Raw genomic sequence first — 23,010 nt, 5'->3', positions numbered from 1 at the left:
CCATGAGATTAATAGTGATAAGTAACGAGCTAAAGCAAACAATATCTGCTAACGGTGGACTTGATCGGTTACAGAACACAATAATGATCTACAACCTTCTACCTAGATAGAAAACGAGGCTCAAAATGACCAATTTGATGATACAAACGAGGGGTCGATTTGTTAAAGGGTTTAGAGATGGAAGGCTTATTAATTCAATAAAATTCAGCAAATTCAAGAACTAATAACTAAATTTATGGAATAGAAATACAAGTAATTGCAAGTGGGATAAACATTGAAGAACATGAATGTAGTTCAGATGCTTGGACACATTTCAACTCACAAGAAATAGCTTCTGATATGTCAATGATTCAAGCAGCTTGAAAAGGAATTAACTTAACCTCTTGTTGCTCATCAGCTCTAGTGGGCTGCATCTTCTTCCTCACAATGCTTTGTATACTCCTTTGGACCAAACAACGAATCCAATTCAGCTGGATTGCTTGGCTTCACTTTTATCATCCATCCCCCTTCATATGGACTTGAATTGATCTTCATTTCATGAACATGGAAGTAAACAAATCAATACTATACGAACTTTACGCTAAAATCACCATTTCTACACTTTTTCTGTCCGTTTTAGTCTCTATAATGTTGAGGATTGTTGGGAGTGATCATGAGTTTATAAATAAGGAATACATCTCCATTGGTATGAGACCTTTTGGGGAAGCCAAAAAACAAAACCACGAGAGCTTATGCTCAAAGCGGACAATATCATACTGTTGTGGAGGTTCATGATTCCTAACATGGTATCAGAGCCATGCCCTTAACTTAGCCATGTCAATAGAATCCTCAAATATCGAACAAAGAAGTTGTGAGCCTCGAAGGGGTGTAGTCAAAAGTGACTCAAGTGTCGAACAAAGTACAACAAAGGGTGTACTTTGTTCGAGGACTCCAGAAAAAAGGAGTCGAGCCTTGATTAAGAGAAGACTGTTTGTTCGAGGGCTCCATAGGCCTTAGGGGAAGCTTTATAGTGTACTTTGTTCGATGGGAGGATTGTTGAGAATTGTTGGGAGGGAGTCCGACATTGGCTAATTTAGGGAATGATCATGGGTTTATAAGTTAGGAATACATCTCCATTGGTATGAGGCCTTTTGGGGAAGCCCGAGAACAAAACCATGTGAGCTTATGCTCAAAGTGGACAATGTCATACCATCGTGGAGGTTCGTGATTCCTAACATATAATTTTATGAATGCAATAACCTAATCCCGATGTTAAATATCCCGTTGTACAATAACAGACGTACAAAGACTAGATTAAGTACCGTCGAAAGAAGCACATGAACCAAAATGAAACACGAGTATCTAAGAATCGAACCGATCAAATGCAAAGTCCAAAGAATTGGCAAAAAGAGTTTGGGATTTGGAATTACCAAACCAGGAGAATCCTTAAGCTGTGGGTTAACTTCAACAATTTCACCAGAGATTGGGGAGTTGATATCACTTGTTGCTTTTACACTTTCCACTGCTCCAAAGCTCTTACCTTGAGAAACTGAACCACCTGATTCTGGCAGATCCACAAACACCACTTCTCCCAGATGGTCCTGTGAAGATGCATCAAACAAAACGCTTCCAACCCATGTTTGAATATCAAGATAAATGCATAATTTCTAGAATGGATTAATGTAAAAGTTACTAAAATAGAAGATTGAATCAGTTTCCATGGGTGTGTAGCAGCAAAAGGAATGGTAACTATCAAGATTCTTATCTAAACATCATCCCAAGTAATAATGTAACGGCTCAAGCCCCCGTCAGTAGATATTGTCCTTTTTCGGCTTTCCTTTTCGGGGTTGCCTTCAAGGTTTTTAAAACGTATTTGCTAGGGAGAGGTTTCCACACCCTTATAAAGAATGTTTCGTTCACCTCCCCAACCGATGTGCGATCTCGCAATTCACCCCCCTTCGAAGCCCAGCGGGAGAAGTTTCTACACCCTTATAAAGAATGTTTCGTTCTCCTCTCCAACCGATTTGGGACCTCACAAATAAAATTTACATACAATTAGAAGCTTAGTTCCTCTGACATAATCTTTTAGGATTGTGTCTATTTAGTCTTGAGAAAGTTTCTAATAGGTCTCAAATTTTTCAATCTTGTTCTAATAAGGTCCAACAACTAACTCGTCTAACGATAACAAGACACGCTGATAGTAAGATCCAAAGTCCACCGCTAGCAGATATTGTTCTCTTTGGGCTTTCCCTCTCAGGTCTCCCTTTAAGGTTTTTAAAACGTGTCTGTTAGGGGAGGTTTCCACACCTTTATAAAGAATGATTTGTTCTCCTCCCCAACCGACGTGGGATCTTACAATCCACTCCCCTTCGGGGCCTAGCGTCCTCGCTGACACTCGTTCCCTTCTCCAATTCACCCCCTTCGGAGCCCAGCGTCCTTACTAGCACACCGCCTCGTGACCGTCTCCACACCTTTATAAAAAATGCTTTGTTCTCCTCCCCAACCGAGGTGGAATCTCACACAAATTGTGTATTATTTGACCTATTACCAATGCAACCCTCATAGTAAAAGCATATCATGTCAGCATTAAAGTAGTGGAGTTAACAACATAAACCTATTAGACAAAATTTAAAGGATGATCGTCATTAATGGACGTTCAGTGATGGAAAAAAGAGAAAGTACCTGAGCATGGTCAGTGATGCCAACAGTAGCAACCTCACCCTCATGCTTCACCCACTCATGAGAAGAAGCATACTTCAGTCCATCCAAAACTGCAAACCCAACCAACATACTTTAAATTCAACTAAGAACAAAAAACTCCCCTCTTTTATCATACCCAGATAACAAATTAAACATACTCAACAACCAAACAACACTACAGAACGGAAACGAGATCCAACAGCAAAAAAAACAAAATCCAACTTCATACAGGCATTTCCACAAACAGTTTGCAGGCAAAGAAGAAAAGAGCAAAAATTACCGGTGGAAAAGCATCTGGAGAGAGAGAATGGAGAAGAGAGATGGGTTTTAGATGCAGATGAAAGTCTGAGTGCATTAGCAGTAGAAGAAGCCCACATTCTAAGCGCCATAGTTTTCTTTGTTTAACTTCCTCTGTTTTCTTCTTCTTGCTCCTCTGTTTTGCTTTGCCTCTGCTACCAGCAAAGATTAAAAGACGATGACATTGCTTTATCTTCGATGGATGGTGGGCAGTGACTGCCTCATCTAAAAACTGCTTTTTGCTCCATTTTTTTCTTTTTCTTCCATATCATCATCTGAAGAGTTATGGCCTGATAATGACCCGCCGGTAATCCTAGCTATACTAAAGTTGAGCCTATTGTAAAATCGTATAATTTCAATCATTCATTTTGAATTTATATTTTCTTAAAACAATTTAATAAGTATAAAAAAAATATCAACAAAATATAACTATATAAACATAATATTACCTAGGAATAATATTAACTTATTTAAAAACAATAAAATGCTTCTTTGTTAATTTGTATGTCGAAACTTATATTTATTTTAGTAAAATGATTTAGGTATTTTAAAACAAAAATATCCCGATATTTTATGAAAAAAAATTTAAATATTCTAGTAATAGATTCTCCTGATATAAATAACTCTCTACCCTATTGGTACATAGTGTCTTGTAATTTCTTTGATTTGTGTTAATAAATAGTGTGAGCGTTTTCTTCAACAATCTGGTATCAGATTGACGTTGCGTAGATTGTCTGATCTCTTGGAATTCTTAGTATGCTCTATGGTTAACATATTAAAAAAGGTCACCAGGACGTAAGAAAGATGGGACATCAAACTTGTCCTCCCAATCAAAGAAGGCTAGAGGCATGTCTAGAAAGAAGGTTAGAAGGTTGGAAGACAAAAGAGCAAGCTACACGATGAAGAAGTACGTGCACAAAAGAGAGATTGGGACAAATTGCATGTAGTGGAATTAAAATGCATGTTGTGGAATTAAAATTTCTTATGAAAATATGGAGTGTGCTAGGAACCAAGCAACACTGACACTACAGACCAACATGCAAATATTTTCACCAAGGACCTCGCAAGGGTTAAGCTTTGCAAATATGTCGGAGTTGTTTGAAGTCAAGAATCTCAAGCAAAGTCAAACTTATCGAGGAGAATGTGAGTCATTAAGCTTGACTCGGTAAAAATAGCTATTAACTTAAATAAGGTTAAGAAATAGTCCGTGTTTTATTTAGGAGAATTGTTAGTGGTTTTTGTTAGTGAAGGAGCGAGTGATTGAAGGGTTGATAAGAAAATTATATTATGAAGAGCTATATATATAAAAAGAATACAGAAGATATTTAGAAAATCTGCCGAAAATCTGGTAACAAACCAGTAAACAAATCAAAAACTAAATCAAATCAAAACTAACTCCTAACTAGAGATTTAATCAGATACTAACTAACAGCAATCTAAACAAATACGTAATCTTTAACACTTTTCCTCGTTTAGATGCTGTGAACTCCAAGCTTTTTTCTAAACACCCATCTTACTCCAATTATCTTTCTGTTTAGAGGTCGATCAACCAACTCCCAGGTTTTGTTTTTCTTGATCACCGAAAGCTTCTCCTTTGACAGGTGCATCATCAACCAAAGCATCTACTCTTCTTGTCGTTCATCTTCAGACTCTTCTAACATGCTACCAAAGACTAAATTGTTTGGTGCATTAGAAATCTTATTCACCTTCGTCAGTTCTTCCCAATTCCATTGCTCATTTCCAGCAAAAAGAAAATTTTGGCTCACAATAACGCGACTAGTGTGTGGTTGAAAAACCCTATAAGTATAGTGCTATATCCAACAAATATGTCGGCTTCTGCCTTTTTGTCAAGCTTATCACGCTTGACCTGTGGAATGTAAGTGAAGCAAAGACACCCAAATACTTTAAGGAACTTTAAAGAACGTTTGTAACCATACCAAACTTCAAATGGTGTCTGGTCCCTTACAACTTTTATTGAAATTCGATTTTGCAAGCACACAACAGTGTTTGCTGCTTTTCCCCAAAAACGTTTTGGAAGATCCTTCTCAAGAAGTATGCATCTCGTCATCTCCATTATAAATCTATTCCTCTATTCACTGACGCCATTTTGTTGAGGAGTGTATGGTGCTGTCAACTGATATTCAATTCCAGCCTCTTCACAAAACCTGTTAAAAGTTTCTGAAGTGTACTCCTTGCCATTATCTTATCTTACAGTCTGAATCAAGCATGCACTTTCATTCTCAACTCTGGCTTTGAATTTCCAAAATACACCCGCAACTTCTGACTTTTGCTTCATAAAGAAGATCCAACACATTCTTGTTAGATCATCAATAAAAATAATGTAATAAAGATTACCATTTAACGATGGTATTTACTGAGGACCACAAAGACCAGTATTGATATGAACCAAGAGACATCAATCATACAATATACTTCAATGAAGATGTGAAGAGAAGGTTGTCAAAATTATCAAAAGATGTTTCAATTCATGCTACATTGAAGAAGAATGAAGTTTGATTGTTGTAAATTTTGGGTGGGTTACAATTTAGAGTAATTTAGAGTTATTGTATTTTAAGACTTTTTATTTAATTTCGGTTACACTTAACTAATTTTGGCCATATGAATGTTACAACTCTTGGAATACCTTTAACAGTTTCATTTTTGAGGTTATATAAAGCCTTATATGTTATTTGTAAGCAGACTTGAAAAATATAGTAAAAGAAGCATTTGTGCTTTTCTTTAGCCAATGGCTAAATTTCTTTGCAATTCTATGTAGTTTAGGTTGCATGTAGAATCATTCAAGCTCGACATGATCAATCTTGCTTGTGGAGTGATTCGAATCTCAAACAAGTATTTGAGATATTTGATCAACAAGAATCATTCAAGCTAGACATGATCGATCTTGCTTGTGGAGTGATTCGAATCTCAATCAAGTGTTCTTGCCTTGAGATATTCGATTAACAAGGTAATCCGAATCTTACTCTTCTTGTAGTTGATTTCCTTATCTTATCAAGTATGAACCAGTTGCAGTTTTTTCGAGGCTCTCCATGCCTGTTTAGGAAAGAGTTGCCTATGTTGTTTCCCAAAATTACAAGCACGACAAGGAGGCATGTCATCATCAATGTCAGCGAGTCCTTCTACCAACTTCTTTGACTGCATCTGAAGCAAACCTCGATGATGAAAGTGTCCAAGTCTTTTGTGCCAAATCTCAGTGGCAGTAGCTCTGGATATAAAGGTCATCTGCTCTTTCTCCATCGGATTTAGAGCAAAGCTTTTTCCTTTCATTTTGACATTGAACAAGTCTTTGCCACTAGCATCTTTGATCAAATACTGCTTATTCTCAAACAACATTTTATAGCCTTTATCAAGTAACTGACCAATACTTAAGAGGTTTTGATCAATTTTAGGTACAAATAAAACATCTGAAATAAATTTTGTACCTTCATAACTTGTTATAGCTATTGTGCCTTTTCTTTTGACTTCCAAGTGTTCACCATTGCCAATCCTCACTCTCTTGACTTCAATGTCTCTTAATTCCTCAAAAAACTCATTGTCATATGTCATATGGTTTGTGCACCCACTGTCAATCAACCAGCTCTCGCTTGATTCTTTGCCTGAGAAACAAGTGACCACAACCAATTGATCTTCTTCTTCTTGATCAACTACCTATGCATCTACTTCTTTCACCTGTCCTTTAACTTTGCGGATCACAGCTTCATGTCCAAGTTGATTGCATTTGAAGCATTTGGCGTCAGGTCTTCTCCAACACTTGTATGGTGGATGACCTTTCTTCTCACAATGGCGGCAAGGTGGATAGAATTTTTTGAAACCTCCTCCTTTTATCTTCTGATAATTGGCAGATGAATCTCCATTCGTCGATTGAATTTTGAAAATTTTCTTGTTTTTATACCTACTATTGCTTGATGCTTAACAGGTAAGGCATCTTCAATCACTCCTTCTTGCCTCATAGACCTCCTTTGCTCTTGTGCTTGTAAAGCATTCAAGAGCTATGTAAGAGAAATTTTTGACAGGTCTTTGGTATTCTCTAGAGTAGTAATGGTGGCTTCAAACTTCTCTGGAACAGTGACTAGCAGCTTTTCAACGATTCTGGAATCATTTAACACAGAACCAAGCAATCTCACCTTGTTGGCAATGTTGAGAAGTCTGTTAGAGTACTCTTTCACCGACTCCTTCATCTTCTGCAACTCGAAATCCCTAATCAAATTCAGAACTTTCATTCCACGAATCCTCTCATCTCCTTCATAATCAGCCTTGAGATAATCTCAGATTTTCTTTGCTGTTTTGAGGGACATTATTCGCATGAAGATCATCTGAGATACAGCGGCAATAGGCAAGCTTTTGCCTTTGATTTCCTTGTCTTCTTTTCCTTCTGTACTTTGATTTGTGCTACGGTAGGATTTGGTGGAAGTGGAGGGACCTCGTAATCCTCTTCTATTGCTTCCCAAAGATCCAAAGCTTCCAAATAAGTCTCCATACGAACTGCCCACATTTGATAATTGTCTCCATCGAAGACGGGTGGTGCAACGCTGAAAAATTTGATTCGCCTCCCATTTTGATCTCACAGATCCCTTAAGAAGATAGCTCTGATATCAATTGTTTGTGAAAGAGTGAGTGATTGAATAGTTGATAAAAAAATTATGTTATGAAGAGCAAGAATGCTCTGTATATACACAAAGAATACAAAAAGATATTTAAAAAATCTATCTAAAAATCTGAAAATCTGGTAACAAACAGTAAACAAATAAAAAACTAAATCAAATCAAAACTAAATCAACTCCTAACTATAAGAGATTTAATCAGATACTAACTGACAACAATCTAAACAAATACGTGATCTTTAACAGTTTTAATTTCGAAAGAAAGTTTAGGAAATTTATTGATGCTTTTTGTACGTAGATACTCGTCAAATGTATGCTTTATTCACAACAACAACGATAATTAAAAAGCACAAAGTGTTTAAGGTCTATTTATTTAAAAAGATCTCTCTCCTCAAATTCTTTTTGGTGGAGGACCATCTTTATACATTGTCCCAAACTCAGCTATGCGAGGGCCACCCATGTCTGTCCCAAGAAAATAATTGAAATTACTTTAAAAAAGAGACTTCCAATCTCACCAAACAACTCAATGGGCTCTTTCTTGGTGCTCCATTCCTCCAAGCCTTTTGCCATTATTTGATCAATGAAGTCCACACAATGAGACACTACCTTATAGCCATTTAGGGAGTCTCAGTGGAACTTGACAACGAGATAGCAATTGGTATGTAATGATCTCGGTGGTACTTGATTTCGATAGTCCACATAATGAACTTGACAACGAGAAGAAGTAGACATGTTTTGGCCAACTCGATTCGGTCCAATTGAACCAGTTTTGTTTACTTAGCACGGTTCGATCTCATTTTCTTTATTTTTTTGAGCTGATTTCGTATGTGCTAATCCATTCTCTTATTTTATGACTTATTTAAGAGGTTTGAAAGAATTTAGATCAAAATATAGGCTAATTTCGTTAGAAAATGAATCTTTGAAGGAGGCAAGTAGCTTTTTGAAATTTTCATTCGAACTAAACTTATAGATGAAACATGATCCAATGTTTGAAGTATGATTGAATTGATATTGAGTATTGTATGTAGCTATTTGGATCAGTTAAGCATCACTAAAATATAAACACATTTATGAATAATTATTGAATTTATATCTAATATAAACTTGGAACATGATTGAATTGGATGAATTTAGATATATTAAGCTTATCTTGGTGGGTTAAGCTTAAATATGAATTTATGAACTTATTTGGGAGTCCAACATATATTGTTGTGAGTTTATGAGTTTAAATTAGGATGAGGTTGCCTATTGAGTACCTATTATTGAGTACCTATTATATATAGGTCGATTGCAAATGCGTGGACTAGTAAAGAGCTAACCAAATTATCTTGGAACTATGAGATATTCTTAAAATGATTGATGAACTTCACGGAGTTGAATGATGAGAACCAACAGGAAAATAGCCCCGACAAAGTTAGACGATGAGAAACTATAAAGTTATAGAACTGGAATCTTAAGTTAAACTTGAGTAAACTTGTTCTAACTTGTAGAACGTAGATGCTTGTCTAAAAGGGCCTATGATTTAGATACATAAAATTCATATAACATTAATACTTGTTCATGTTATAGTATATATGAATGACATAAGATTTAAAAATGATTAAAGCATAAACTACTTGCTGAATATTTTTATATTTAATAATACTCTACCCTTTATTTTCCGATGCAAATAAAGTTGTGCAACGAAAATAAGGACGTTTACAAGTTTTGGGGCTATACGAGTTTCTCCCTAGTGAGCTCCTAGCCCTCCATCCTAATTACAAATCCTTCATTGATAAGTTAAGTGTTCTAAAAAGTGGTGAAGTAGCGTTTCTATTGTGAATATGTGATTTTCCTTTGTTGTAAACATGTGTTTTTTTTATTAATGGTAAACTTTAGTTTATAGTTTGTGGTGTTGTGTTTTGAACATGTTTATATGGTTATTAGTATTAATTTCCACTCGTTTAATTGTTGTGAGAGGGATGCCATTAGATGGCAATAGGACTAGCTTGCAGTATACAACTAGCTTGCAGTCTTCACTTCTTTTGTACAAAAGATCGTAGTTGATTGTATCTTTGACATATCTCAGGATCTGTCTAGTCGCATCTAAGTTAGGTTGCTTCAGACTTTTCACGTTCGGACTCATGATTCCAATTGCATTCTTAAATTCTTTCTATTTGTTCATGTAGATCTTCCCGTCCAACTTTGTGTAAGAAAACATTCTTCACATCCATCTGCCATAATTTCCAATCTTTACTTATCGAAGTGTTAGTGGGACTCGTATGGTAGTGATCTTTGCCACTAAACATAAGTTTTATCACAGCTTAGTCCATATTATTGAGACTCATTGAGCTACAATTCGAGCCATGTACCTATCGATTGATCCATTGGAGACACGCTCTGTGTAATAGCCCAAAAATAAATAAAGAAATAAACGAATAAACATAATTATAAAAATAGTTAAAATAATAATTAAAAAAAATTAATTAATTAATTTAAAAATTAAAAAAAAAAAAAAAAAAACCTTCTGCACTCCTCTCCACTAACCTCTCATCCCTTCTCACAATTATCTCTTCTCAACCTATCCTTATGCAGTTACCACAAAAAAGAAAAAAAATCAATAATTACGATTTACTTGAGAAAAAAATGAGAATGACCTCTACCCAGTTGAGATTCACCGTAGATTTACCTGAAGATAAATCTAATCAACAAGGTATATATTAAATCTTTATTTTCTTTTATCCTATTTTTTTTAGAAATCACAACTAGATCTTCATTGAATTATTACAATGATCTAGGTTTGAGTTAGAAACTAAATGTCAATCATTTATACAATTCTAGTCAATCACGTCAGATTAGTAATATTAGATTAATTTTTATCAGTAGCCAAATGAATAGATTAAAGATAAAATGGCCAAGAAAACTTTTGAATAGGAAACACTCAGATAAGGAAAGATTTGGAAAATGAGATCATGGAAATTTGGAAGGCACGACAACATAATGAAAAGGAAATAGATAAAAAAAAATAAATAAATAAGATTAGGGAATTAAAAACCACAAACTAAATATAGAGGGAAAAAGGTAAACACAGAGTGTAAATACAGAGAGTAGTAAAGCACATAATAACTTGATAAAGCTGTATCTACTTTCTTATACAACAGTAGGAAAAATAAGATTTTTAATAAAAATATAATTATAGATATATAACATTTCAGACTTTTAACAATGGACTAATGTAAATTAGAGAAATAATGTTGTAGAGTTCAAACTTGAAACTAATGTCATGGGCTCACATAGGTTGACTTGGATTTCAAAGGACGGAATCGAACTTTCAGTAAGGATATATACGTGACAACGACTTAAGCTATCCAGGTAAGTGACCTTACTATCAGCGTGGTTATATTTGATGTTGACACGTGCCCTGTGGTTCTGCACGTGTCATATATATTGATATGTGTGAATTGTCTGTGGATTGATATGCTTCCTATATGTTATGTTATGTTATAATATGTGGTTTATATGATAATAATTATAGTACGATGTGCTCAAGGATATGTTTGAGATAGGGTACGAGAAGGATGCACAAAACGAAATGTAATAATAGGAGTAAGATATGTTCATGAAACGTTAGAGTTAGGTTACATACCAGAGTGCTATGGATAGGAGAGATCGATGAAAGAATACGGTTAGGTTATGGGTAGAAAGGGATAGGTTTGTGATAGATTGATAGAACGATAGCATTAGGGTACGTTCTTGTGATGATATGACTAAGGTACGTCACGTAATGATATGTCTGTGATAGGTATAAGAACGTTAAGGCTATGGTAAGTTAGAGAACGATATGACTATGAAGTGTACGTTATTGACTTGGTTATGATATGATACATTGTATGCTAGATTATTGTGCTTAAGTACGAAATCATATGAACGTGAATGTATGTTATTTATGCTGCTTAGTTGATGTGATATGAATGCATGTGACGATGTGTGGCCCTTGTACGATTATGGCTTGTTGTATGAGTATTGAAATGTAACTGAATGAATTGTATGACATGAAATACGATAAATTGCATGATACATAACCCCGCTAGGAATATGTATGATATGTAACGAAATGAGAATGAGAATGACATGTAAGCATGAAAACGTGACACGGGGTTATGTTCATTAAATGATGACTGTAGGACTAGTGGGACCTCATGCATATTGTGTGATCATGCATTTGGGGGGATACCCCTATCCCATCACGAGGGTATGGACGCGTACATCCAAATGGCAGGACAACGATCGTTATGCCCTGCATAGCGCTGCCGTGACGGTTTTAGTTTTAACGGGTCCCGGTGGGCCCCCAGAGCATGCCCACCGGCTAGGGACAGGGGCCCAGCGGTGTGCGAACTAGCTGGTGAGTCTATACTCGCATGTATGGGCTGCGTGTAGAGTATATGGTACACGTCCACGATTACCTGTTAGGATTACACCGTAGGGAAAACGAAACGAAACGAAGCGAAATGAAACGAAACGAAAGATAGGTCCCATCATTTCATTGCATGTGATTGTTGCATTTAACCCCAATAGTGGGGTCACTTACTAAGTATTTCTTTAAATACTCAAGCCATGTGCTACTACATTTTTCAGGTTAAGGCAAGGCATTCCTGTACGGCTGACGACGGCATCGCAACTCGAGATCATGACACATGCATAGGATAGTGGTATTTATTTTCTTAGACTTAGGATAGAATAGGATGTTTTAAACTTAAACGCTTATTTATTTTATTTTGGGTCTTTTGTTGTGGTTTTAAAGATGTTTTCGAAGCACGTAAGTCCATGGCCGTGTTTTTAAGTTAAAGGTTATGTTTTATGAAATTTAAATGAAGTCTTCCGCATTCAATGTTTATGGTATATATACAGTAGCGACCTTAAATGAAGGAGAAAATTTCGGGTCGTTACAGTTTATTTTGTAAACCCATTTTGAAGAGATGAGTTTGACATCTCCTAGTCTCAACACTAGTTTTCAAGTTTGATTTTGCTTCAAGGCTATAAATTGTTCCTCTAGTGTCTTTTGCAATGCCATATTTTGTAATGCTTCTTCATAAGTTTTTGACTCTTTAAATTCGTCTTCATAATAGCTGCTTTGACATTTTTTGGATTTGACTTTTGAATTGAGGCGTAACAATGTAAAAAAAAGATTAATAGTAACAGATTCCCAATCTCTCCCCTAACGTCTCTCTTCCCTAAAAGACACCAGACAAAGATTTTTGAAAAAAAGACAAAACAAAACAAAAATGGGAGATTTAAGAAAAATGAGGATGGTCTTTAAGCATAATGTCTCAGTTTGTTACATTAAGTTATATTTTAGATTTTATGTTTCTTTTATCATAATTTCATTGCAATTATTTGGCGTTGAGTTATTTATGAGTGGGAGGTATTAGATGACTCCTCACAATGGTATGATATTGTCCACTTTAAGCATAAACTCTCATGGTTTTGCTTTAGACTTCCCCAAAAGGCCTCACCTAAATGGAGATAGTATTATTTGATTATAAACTCATGATCATTCCCTAAATGAGCCGATCTGGGTCTTTCATCCAACACCTCGTCTCAAACAAAGTACGCCTCCCCTTAATTGAGGTTCGACTCTTTTTCTTTTGGAGTCTTAGTCATTTTTTACTATGTCTTCGAGGAGCCTTGACTCATTTTTTTCTTTTGGAGTTTTTTGTTCAACATTTGAGAATTCTATTGACATGATTAAGTCTAGGGCATGACTCTGATACCATGTTAAATAGACACGATTCGTCCTTTGTTCAACAGGAGGAAATCACTTCATATTTTTTAAAAACAATAAAAATGTGGATTTGTCAATGAGGATCCTACAAGAAATATACTATATAATTGGTTTTCTTTAGAGCAATTTAAAGAAAATGCTATTAGAAAAGAAAAAAAAAAAAAAATAGAAACAATAAAAACAATTGACTTTTAATGAGGCAACTAAGTGAATAAAAACATGGAATTGACTTTTAACGAGGCAACTAAGTGAATATTTAAAATAGGTGGAGTCTTGATATAAGTGAGAATGAATTCAAAGGATAAAACTAAGCAAATTTGGAGTTAGATAGAACTTTGGCTAATGCCAACCAAGTAAGTAACTTTACTATTGACTCAATCGGAAGACTTATCTTATGTATGACGACACGTGCCCAGTGGCCCTTGCACGCATTTATGCTTTATGAATATGATAACATGATTATGTTATATGATGATTTGATAACATTATATGACGATGTGATGATGTTATATGATGATGCGATGATGTGATAATATGCATGATGATGTAAGACGTATGATGATGAAATATCTGAATATGAAGATATTTCATATTAAGATGATGTACATGTATTAAATTCCATGACACATTATAACTAATATTTTTGTAGGACATAACCCTAATTAATGTTAATGATGATGAACGTATGAAAACCAATGCAAATGATGAACGTATGAAAACCAATGCATGCATGTTACTTAGAGTAATAACATGAATAGACGATCTTGTCGAAATTATCTGATGTGTGGCTTATTTTTACTCAATGATTTATAGGAGAAATCTATAGTTAAGTTGGAATTTAGAGATGATTGAGATTAGAAATTGTTTATGAAATTTGTAGTAACTTCATCTTTTAGCTCAAAATTTTTTTTTTTTTTAAATGTTTGATATATTTCATTGTTAATTTGAGAATCTAGAACCATTTTTTATTTATGTAGAGATTTATGAAGCTGGTAGTAAGTATGATTTTTAGAATAAATAAATAATTACGATAAATATTGATTTTAGAACGAGAATTACGAATTTTACATTGAAAATGGTCTTGAAATCGCTAGAACTATGTACCTATGCTAATTACATGTATGTTTTCTCTGGCACATTTTGTATCTTGTTTTCGGTTTGTAAATAACTTGAGCAACACCGGTTTTGCATTGTTTTGGATTTTCATTTAAGATTTGATAATGGTGTTGTATATTTTTAAATTCGTGCGAAATTTTACCATATATTTTTGTATTTGTTTTCGCTTTCGTCTTTTCATTATGGTTCGATTTTTAGACTACTCAAAAAATCGGGCCGTGATATTAGAACACTCACTTTTTTCATGACCATTTTTTCCTAAGTTAAAATTTATTGAAGTTCAGTTTACTCCACAATCTTATTAAACAAGACATTACATCCATATGAAGGTAATCTGATCGATCATATAAGACAATTACTCAATAAACTCGATCTTAAGGACAATTACTCATTAAACTCGATCTTAAGGAGAATGCTAATTCCTCGAGTTCATAACTCAAGCAGTAGTATTCACTATGGGAGCTTGGTAATTGTGCAAAGGCAGTTGTCTACGAGCTTGGGGGCAGGTAAGTGAGTGATGCAGCATTTTGGATTGACTCGTTCCATTCTACAACAACACAAACAAAACAACTCCATCACTTATGCATTTTTATTTTGATTAAACAGTAAAAAGATAGATTTGGATGGGTATTTACTTGTAATTCAGGATAAAATGATGAAGTAAAATTGTAAGCTCAAGCTTGGTAAGCTCACTTCCAGGACAAAACCTAGTTCCGATTCCAAAAGGGATGAATGTTCCTGGCTTTGGTGAATAATTCTGCTTATAAACACAACCCACGTTAATATCTTAATGATAAAGTATCATCTTTGTTAAATGAACACGACTCTCTACAATAGTATAATATTGTCTACTTTGAGTATAATATTTTTTTATAAACCCATGATCATTCCCTAAATTACACCTCCTCTCGAACAAAGTATACCTCCCTTTAATTGAGGCTCGACTCATTTTCTTTTGGAGTCCTTTGTTCGACATTTGAGAATTCTATTGACATGGCTAAGTTTGGGGCATGACTCTGATACCATGTTAGATGAACACGACTCTCCACAATGGTATGATATTGTCCACTTTGAGCATAAACTCTCATGGCTTTGCTTTGGGCTTCCCCAAAATGCCTCCTACTAATAGAGATAGTATTCTTTTATCATTTCCTAAATTAGCGGATGTTGGACATCCAACAATCTTAATGAATTGATGAATTGATTAGGATCATAAATCATACCTCCCATCTTGAAGGATCAAACTCTTGTGGATTTGAATATAATTGAGGGTCCATATGAATAGCTCTTGTCCAAATTAGTACGTTCCATCCCTTTGGTATGGTGTAGTCTAAAACAAATACGAAAACATCAACAAACAAATTATAAATGTAATGTAATTATATATAAAACATTAATAGAATAATTTACCATTGATGTTTACATCTTTTTTTGCTTTGCGGAAACTTGCAACGGCGATGGTGTTTCTTCTCAATAGCTCGTTAATAAACTGAAACGATAAATTAATCAAACTCAAACTTTATATTCTCTATTTTATCTTTAATGTCGATGAAATGTGATACCCGAATAAAGGAGGGATGCATGAATGAACCGATACTATATTTGAATGAGAGTGATCGTGAGGATAGAATGACTATGAAAAACTTTTTTAAAAAATGGAAAGTTAATACTTTTGAGTAATTATATGTTTACTTTCTTTTTGGGTGACTCAATCATAGAAACTTTGAGTAATTATATGTTTGGTTATCTCTTGAGAATTTTCCTAAAATGCATGGGAGAGAGAATAAAACACGACGACAAAATTCGTGTTGATCTATTGGGATAGTTTTCACTTTTAGAACCAAGAAGTAAGTAATGTGACCATGTTGCAGAAGGCACACAGGTATAAAAAAAAAGATTATGAATCTTGGACATGAGGTGTTACTTGAAATGTGATGACTGACTCTACGTTCTTGTTAGAATGTGTTCATTAACCTAATTTTTCTACTTGGTAGAAGATTTTTTTAGTAGGAGGTAACGCTCCTAAGCCCTAGATTTAGAATCCAGATTCGATACACAACCTCGACGTTTTCCTACAACTTAGTTAGAGCACTTTACATGTCTCGAATGACTTGTGTGAGCGAAAAATGTCCTTTAAAACTGATCCAGGTTCTTATAGCTTGTTTGGTTTTCACTTGTTTACTTTCTACGATTTTTTTTTTCTAGAAAAAAGACATACCTTCATAAGATATTTCATCTGCTTGATTTCTTGAAAAGTTAATCCCTTTTGAATAGATGGTCTTTGTTTTATAATCGACTTTTGCTCTTCCTGTAAAGCGTAACTCAAAACGATTACAAAAGAAATTGAAAGTGGTTTTTAAATGAATGAGCTAACCTTAGCGTTGTGAAAGACATGAGGTTTCTCAGAGATGTGGACAAGAGCCCACATAGCAGCATAAGCTGGGGTATGATGGCCAGCATGCAGCAATCCAAGAAGCAAGTCTATAATGGCATTGTTATCATATAATTTCATCCCATTCTCATCCCTTGCCATAATCAATTTGTCCATTTGGCTCTCCACTTCTCTTTCTTCCTTTTCTAGGGCTCTTCTTTTCTCCTCTATCACACATTGTAGAATATTTTCTATCTTTTTTCTTGCCTGCCAATATGTTGTATACAAAATAACATTTAATATCTTCCCATCACATCCATTAGCATAAGTAATTAAATAATGCACCAAAAAACGTATTAAATATGATGTAATTGTTGGACGGAAGACGGAAGCAGAAGTAAGATCGGTCACACTCACATACCCACAAACAGAAATTAAACGAAGAGACACAAAGATTTATATGGTTCAGAGAGAAGAAATTCCCCTGCATCCATGGGTAGCAACCAATCTTAATAATCAAAGTATTTACAAAGTCTATATCACACACCCAAAGTCTCTCAATAAAGTTCTTCTCAAATGTCATTCAACAAATACAAAATGACACTTCAACTCAAACAAACTTTATACATATCTCAATCATCCTAGACAACTCTTTATATAGGCATAGAAGCATTATTATCATACATGAATCAAGATGATTCATGTATCAAAATGGAAGATAAACCAAATAAATGAGAGATGAACCAAATAAATGAGAGATGTGAACCAAAAGAATTATGAACCAAATAAATAAAAGGTGATCCAAATAAATGAAATTACGAACCAAATAAATGTCAATACATACATAGGAGATGCATGAACTTATTCTTTACCACAACTTACAACACTAATAATGGTACCTTAAGTGCGCGATGAAAAGTGAGTCCAGGCAAGTCATAAGGAAGAATGGACAAGATTGCAGGACCCAAATCTTTATATAATGTCTCAAGTTCAGCCATGCGAGATGCTCCAATGTCAGTCCCCAAGAAAATACGTGAAATTACTTTAAAAAAGAGGCTTCCAATCTCACCCAACAACTCAATGGGCTCTTTCATGCTGCTCCATTCCTCCAAGCCTTTTGCCATTACTTGATCAATGAAGTCCACATAATGAGACAATACCTCATAGCCATTCATGGGAGCTACCATGATTCTATATACAGATTTGTGATCAATCCTTGAGAAAAGGCCATTTACTTCTAATATCTTCACCGACTTTGGATAATTTGGTTTGAAGATTTCATCATCTAAATATATGCGTCGACATATCTCTGGATCTGTTACGATGATTGTTGGCCTTCCATAGAGGTGACTTTTATACATCCCGACTCTTCCATTCCTATGCAAGAATGCAATAATCTTTTATAAATGAGATCTCGTTTCGATTGGAGAGGGGAACCAAACGCCCTATAAATGTGTAGAAATTTCTTTCTAGCAGACGCGTTTTAAAAATCGTGAGATTTTACTAGGCGGTGTGCCAGCAATGACGTTGGCTTCCAGGAGGGTGGATTGTGAGGTTTTAAAAATCATGAGGTTGATACCGAACAGTGTGTCAACGAGGACATTGGCCCCCAAGGGGGTAGATTGTGAGATCTCACATTGGTTGGAGAGGGAAACGAAAAAAGGAACCATTCCTTAAAAGGGTGTGAAAATCTCTCCTTTGTAGACGTGTTTTAAATATCGTGAAGTTGATGGAATGAAGGGAACCATTTTTTATAAGAGTGGGGAAACTTATCCCTATGATAATGTAACAGGCAAAAGCGGACAATATCTAATAGCAGTGGACTTGAGCTATTACAATAATTCTCGATTTCATCAAACTTATTAAAAATGATCAATTAGGTGTTTGTAAGAAACAAATAGTAATTTGTCGAGAAAAAAAAAAAGATCTCACAATCCACTTAAGAAATAAATTCTTTTCCTTTGATCATTTCGGCGGTGTCATGCCTCGAGAGAATGAAGGTAATGCTTGCCTAGCGAGTTCATGTGCATGTATATGAATCAGGTATATGTAAGTAATGCACATATACTTTTTATCAACATAATAAGTTGAGTTCGTTTAGGTCCCACAAGTAAGGATGGTCATAATCATATTTGTATATGTTTGAATTTTTTGATCCAACCACCATTTTCAAAACTTAATTTTTTTTAGGTAAGGACAAGGACAAGGACGTTTTTGGTGGTCATGGTTCACCTTTTTATTTTTATTTTTAGATTTTAGTTAGGGTATTTGACAATAATATTTTTAATGTTTTGATGAATACTAAAATTTTGATTATGATGTTTAAAGCGTATCATTTATCATTTTAAGATTTTTTCTAGAATTCCAAACATAAATCTAAGGAGTTTTAAAACGTTTAAGCTTTCAGATACCTCTATTCAAATTAGTTTTGAGAAGTCTTTCATGATATGCATGTGATAACGATATACATAATCCGATAAAGAGAGATGAAGAGATATACCTGGTAAGAAGGTGATAAATAAAAGAGTCGGGATCACCTCCGACCGTAAATGCTTTGTAAAAGGAGAAGGAGGAGCCAAGAAGAGGCCATCCCATATCACCAGGAGGAAGAGATTTGTAAGCCTTTCTTCCCAACTTAACCAAATACCATATTTCATTGAGTTTCCTCACAAACATATAAACCCCTAAAACAAATCCAATAATAACACAAACATTAATCGTTTCCATTGTCTATAGGTTTGTGCTATGAATGTATCTCCAAAGCCACACTAGCGAGTCTTTTATGGTGTCAACTTATGCCATCAACTTATTCATTATGGTATGAATATTGCGTAAATTATTAAAAACGTGGGAGTGGGTAGAAGCTGATATCTTAATTTGACTTCTTTAACGTTTATTAAAATTTATCGACGAACAAGACAAAACGAAAGCAAATAAAATACAAAACAGCATCACAATTAAAATTAAACATCATAATTAAGAAAAAATGAAATCAATTACAAATTATATTATTGTTCCAAATTATTTACAAAATGGGAATAGGGTTTGGGATAGATGATGGTCCCGACATCCCCTACGATATGGTCACGTTACCTATTCCCTCGTTTTTTAAGAGTTAAAGATTTTTTTTAATAGGAGATAACGCTCCTATCCCGTAGATTTAGAATCTAGATTTGGTACACAGTCTCAACATTTTCCTACAACTTAGCCACAACACCTTACTTATCTTAAACGACATGCGAAAGCAAAAAATGTCAACCCAAGTTCTTTTAGCATGCTTGCCTCTTTCATTTTCCTCTCACGCTCAGCCTCTAGCAAACACACTACTTTATCGTGGTGGTTGGATTCTCCATCACACAAGGACAGATTCACTCAAATTCTCACTTTCCTATTTTATCATGGTGGTTGTATGTTAATTTGGGGTCAATTTAATTCCTATTAGTCGGTCGGGTGTATGAGGACTTACACTTTTCTTTCCACTTTGGTACAATACCGTTGAGCTAAGTGTGAGACTAACTAAGGACGTGTGAGTCAGTGATTTGATCGATTATCCTACGCAGTAGATCCATCATGTGATTGGGCATTGATCATGTTGATAGTCAATTGTTACCATGCACTCAAAAGTTTATTTTCATAGGAGGACGTACTCGATGATGAGCTATGTCTTCTTAATTTAGGCTTTAGTTCCCAACCACTGCCTTCATTGTGGCCCGATCATTCGTCCAACGCTCTCTTGCTTACGTTTTCTCATTGAGATTAGTTCAGTTCCTTTTAGAGTGGGGGCTCTTGCAACTCTACCATTAGATTATGCAATAATAATTGAAATAAATAATTGTGTAATAAATTTAGAAATAAAGACAACTAGGTTGGAAAAATAATGGTATAATTTGAACTAGAGGAGATCTATACTTTCAAGATTATATATGATCCATTAGTGTACACGTTCGAACTCAATAGCGTACATAGTATGCTATCGTTTAGATTTTTATAGGCATGAAGTAATTGGAGAAAATCGGAGTTTCTAAAAGAATAATGATGGGAAAGACAAGGTAATGAACTAATCAAAAAACCTTTCGATTTGAATAGATTATGAATTCCTAATGAGTTTAGGTTATAGGTTGGGTATGTTATATATATAGATATATTTCAAGTTCTTTTAAAGAAAAAATAATCTATGATTTTTCTCATTCTCGTCATGTTCTCTCGACTCTCAACTCCCTCACTCTCTGGTGGCCTTTCTCCTTTTTGATCAATCGGTCGGTGCTACAATGCTAACGAGGTCTTGCCCTAACCCAAATTGCGACGTCAAAGCATGAGGGTGAATTTGTTTCTTGATTGTGAACTAGTTTGGATAAGGGCAAGGGACCATGCGAATATATGATAGGTGGTAGGCACGAGGGTCCCTCCCTCCTTGATGATGATTATATTATGAACTTATTGGGGTCCCAATATATATTATTTTGAATTTATTTGTTGAAACTATTATGAGGGTGTTCATTGAGTACTTATTGTATATGGGTAGACTACATATTGTATATAGGTAGACTACAAATGTATGGACTAGAAAAGAGCTAACCAAATTATCCTAAAACTTTGGAATATTCTTAAAAAGAAAAATGAGTTCCAAGGAGATGAAACTACAAGAGTCTCGACATGGCTAGACAATGAAAAACTATGAAGTTATAGAATTAGAACTTTAAGTTGAGCTTGAGTAAACTAGTAGACCCTAGAAGCTTAGATATATGAAATTTAGATACAAAATAAGACATATACAGATTACAATATATATAAATGACATAATTGTCGAAGGGTCATTTATTAGTTTATAAATATTTTTCTTCTCTAAATTGGAACACTCATTTTTTCATCCAACACTTTTTTTACGATCAAAATTTGTGGAAATTTGGTTTACTCCATGATCTACAATGTAGATCTTGTGAAATGAGATGTTGTATAAAATTATTCATTAAACTCTAGCACTTTATAGAGTGAATTATCATAAGGAGACAACATAAATTCATTGGGAATCACTATTTGTTATTTCCAAACACTACAACCATCTCTGATCATGGGAGCTTGGTAATTGTGCAAAGGCAATTGTCTACGAGCTTGGGGGCAGGCAAGTGAGTGATGCAGCATTTTGGATTGACACGTTCCATTCTACAATAATACAAACAAAACAACTCCATCACTTGTGCATTTTTATTTTGATTAAACAGTAAAAAGATAGATTTGGATGGGTATTTACTTGTAATTGAGGATAAAGTGATGAAGTAAAATTGTAATCTCAAGCTTGGTAAGCTCACTTCCAGGACAAAACCTAGTTCCGATTCCAAAAGGGATGAATGTTCCTGGCTTTGGTGAATAATTCTGCTTATAAACACCACCCACGTTAATATCTTTATGATAAACATGTTAATGAATTGGTAGGTATCATAAATCATACCTCCCATCTTGAAGGATCAAACTCTTGTGGATTTGAATATAAGTGAGGGTCCATATGAATAGCTCTGGTCCAAATTAGTACGTTCCATCCCTTTGGTATGGTGTAGTCTAAAACAAATACGAAAAGATCAACAAAGAAATTATAAATGTCACGTGATTATATATCATAGAACGATAGAATAACTGACCATTGATGTTTACATCTTTTTTTGCTTTGCGGAAACTTGCAACGGCGATGGTATTTCTTCTCAATAGCTCGTTAATTAACTGAAACAATAAATAAATCAAACTCATGACACTGAATAAAGGAGAGATACATGAATAAAACGCGACCACATTTAAATGAGAGTGATCTCGAGAATAGAATGACTCATAAAAACTTAAAAGAATTGAAAGTAAATATCTATACTAACAAGTTGCACTTTCATTTCGGGTGACCATGGGAACTCCAAAGTTAAGTGTGTTTTACTTAGTAATTATATGTTGGGTGATCTCTTGAAAATTTTCTTAAAATGCATGTGAGTGAGAATAAAACACGACGAAAGGACTTGTGTTGATTGTTTGGGATAACTTTTACTCTTAGAAGCGAGAAGTAATTAACGTGACCATGTTACAAGAATGCAACGGAATGTCGAGGCACACACGTATCGAAATAGGATTCCGAATCTTGGGTATGGGACACTACATGGAATGAGATGGCTAGCTTTAAGTTGTTAAATTGT

At 34.7% G+C, this 23,010-nt stretch overlaps 3 protein-coding genes across 3 annotated transcripts; all 3 read right to left on the bottom strand.

The window, feature by feature from the left end:
• Positions 1 to 212: 212 nt before the first annotated feature.
• On the bottom strand, positions 213 to 3,205 carry LOC111811162 (glycine cleavage system H protein, mitochondrial). Its single transcript, XM_023697912.2, has 4 exons — positions 2,960 to 3,205; positions 2,662 to 2,750; positions 1,410 to 1,580; positions 213 to 528 (listed from the first exon to the last, which is right to left on the bottom strand). The coding sequence occupies exons 1-4, from the start codon at positions 3,066 to 3,068 to the stop codon at positions 400 to 402; spliced, it is 498 nt and encodes a 165-aa protein (XP_023553680.1). The 5' UTR covers positions 3,069 to 3,205; the 3' UTR covers positions 213 to 399.
• An 11,615-nt stretch (positions 3,206 to 14,820) lies between these two features.
• LOC111776430 (beta-amyrin 11-oxidase-like) lies at positions 14,821 to 19,581 on the bottom strand. The gene is made up of 8 exons (XM_087118191.1): positions 19,344 to 19,581; positions 17,743 to 18,220; positions 16,847 to 17,110; positions 16,691 to 16,780; positions 15,883 to 15,961; positions 15,696 to 15,802; positions 15,108 to 15,229; positions 14,821 to 15,019 (listed from the first exon to the last, which is right to left on the bottom strand). The coding sequence occupies exons 1-8, from the start codon at positions 19,568 to 19,570 to the stop codon at positions 14,926 to 14,928; spliced, it is 1,461 nt and encodes a 486-aa protein (XP_086974317.1). The 5' UTR covers positions 19,571 to 19,581; the 3' UTR covers positions 14,821 to 14,925.
• Positions 19,582 to 21,892: 2,311 nt separating this feature from the next.
• Positions 21,893 to 22,555, bottom strand: LOC111776394 (7,8-epoxymelianol synthase CYP88A154-like). Its single transcript, XM_087118214.1, has 4 exons — positions 22,477 to 22,555; positions 22,290 to 22,396; positions 22,092 to 22,213; positions 21,893 to 22,003 (listed from the first exon to the last, which is right to left on the bottom strand). Exons 2-4 carry the CDS (start codon positions 22,341 to 22,343, stop codon positions 21,910 to 21,912), a joined length of 270 nt encoding a protein of 89 aa, XP_086974340.1. The 5' UTR covers positions 22,344 to 22,396; positions 22,477 to 22,555; the 3' UTR covers positions 21,893 to 21,909.
• Positions 22,556 to 23,010: the final 455 nt, after the last annotated feature.

The sequence above is a fragment of the Cucurbita pepo genome, chromosome 15 (genome assembly GCF_057944985.1).
Source record: "Cucurbita pepo subsp. pepo isolate OVF chromosome 15, ASM5794498v1, whole genome shotgun sequence".
Lineage (NCBI taxonomy): Eukaryota > Viridiplantae > Streptophyta > Magnoliopsida > Cucurbitales > Cucurbitaceae > Cucurbita > Cucurbita pepo.
This window is presented reverse-complemented; position numbering and strand designations above follow the sequence as displayed.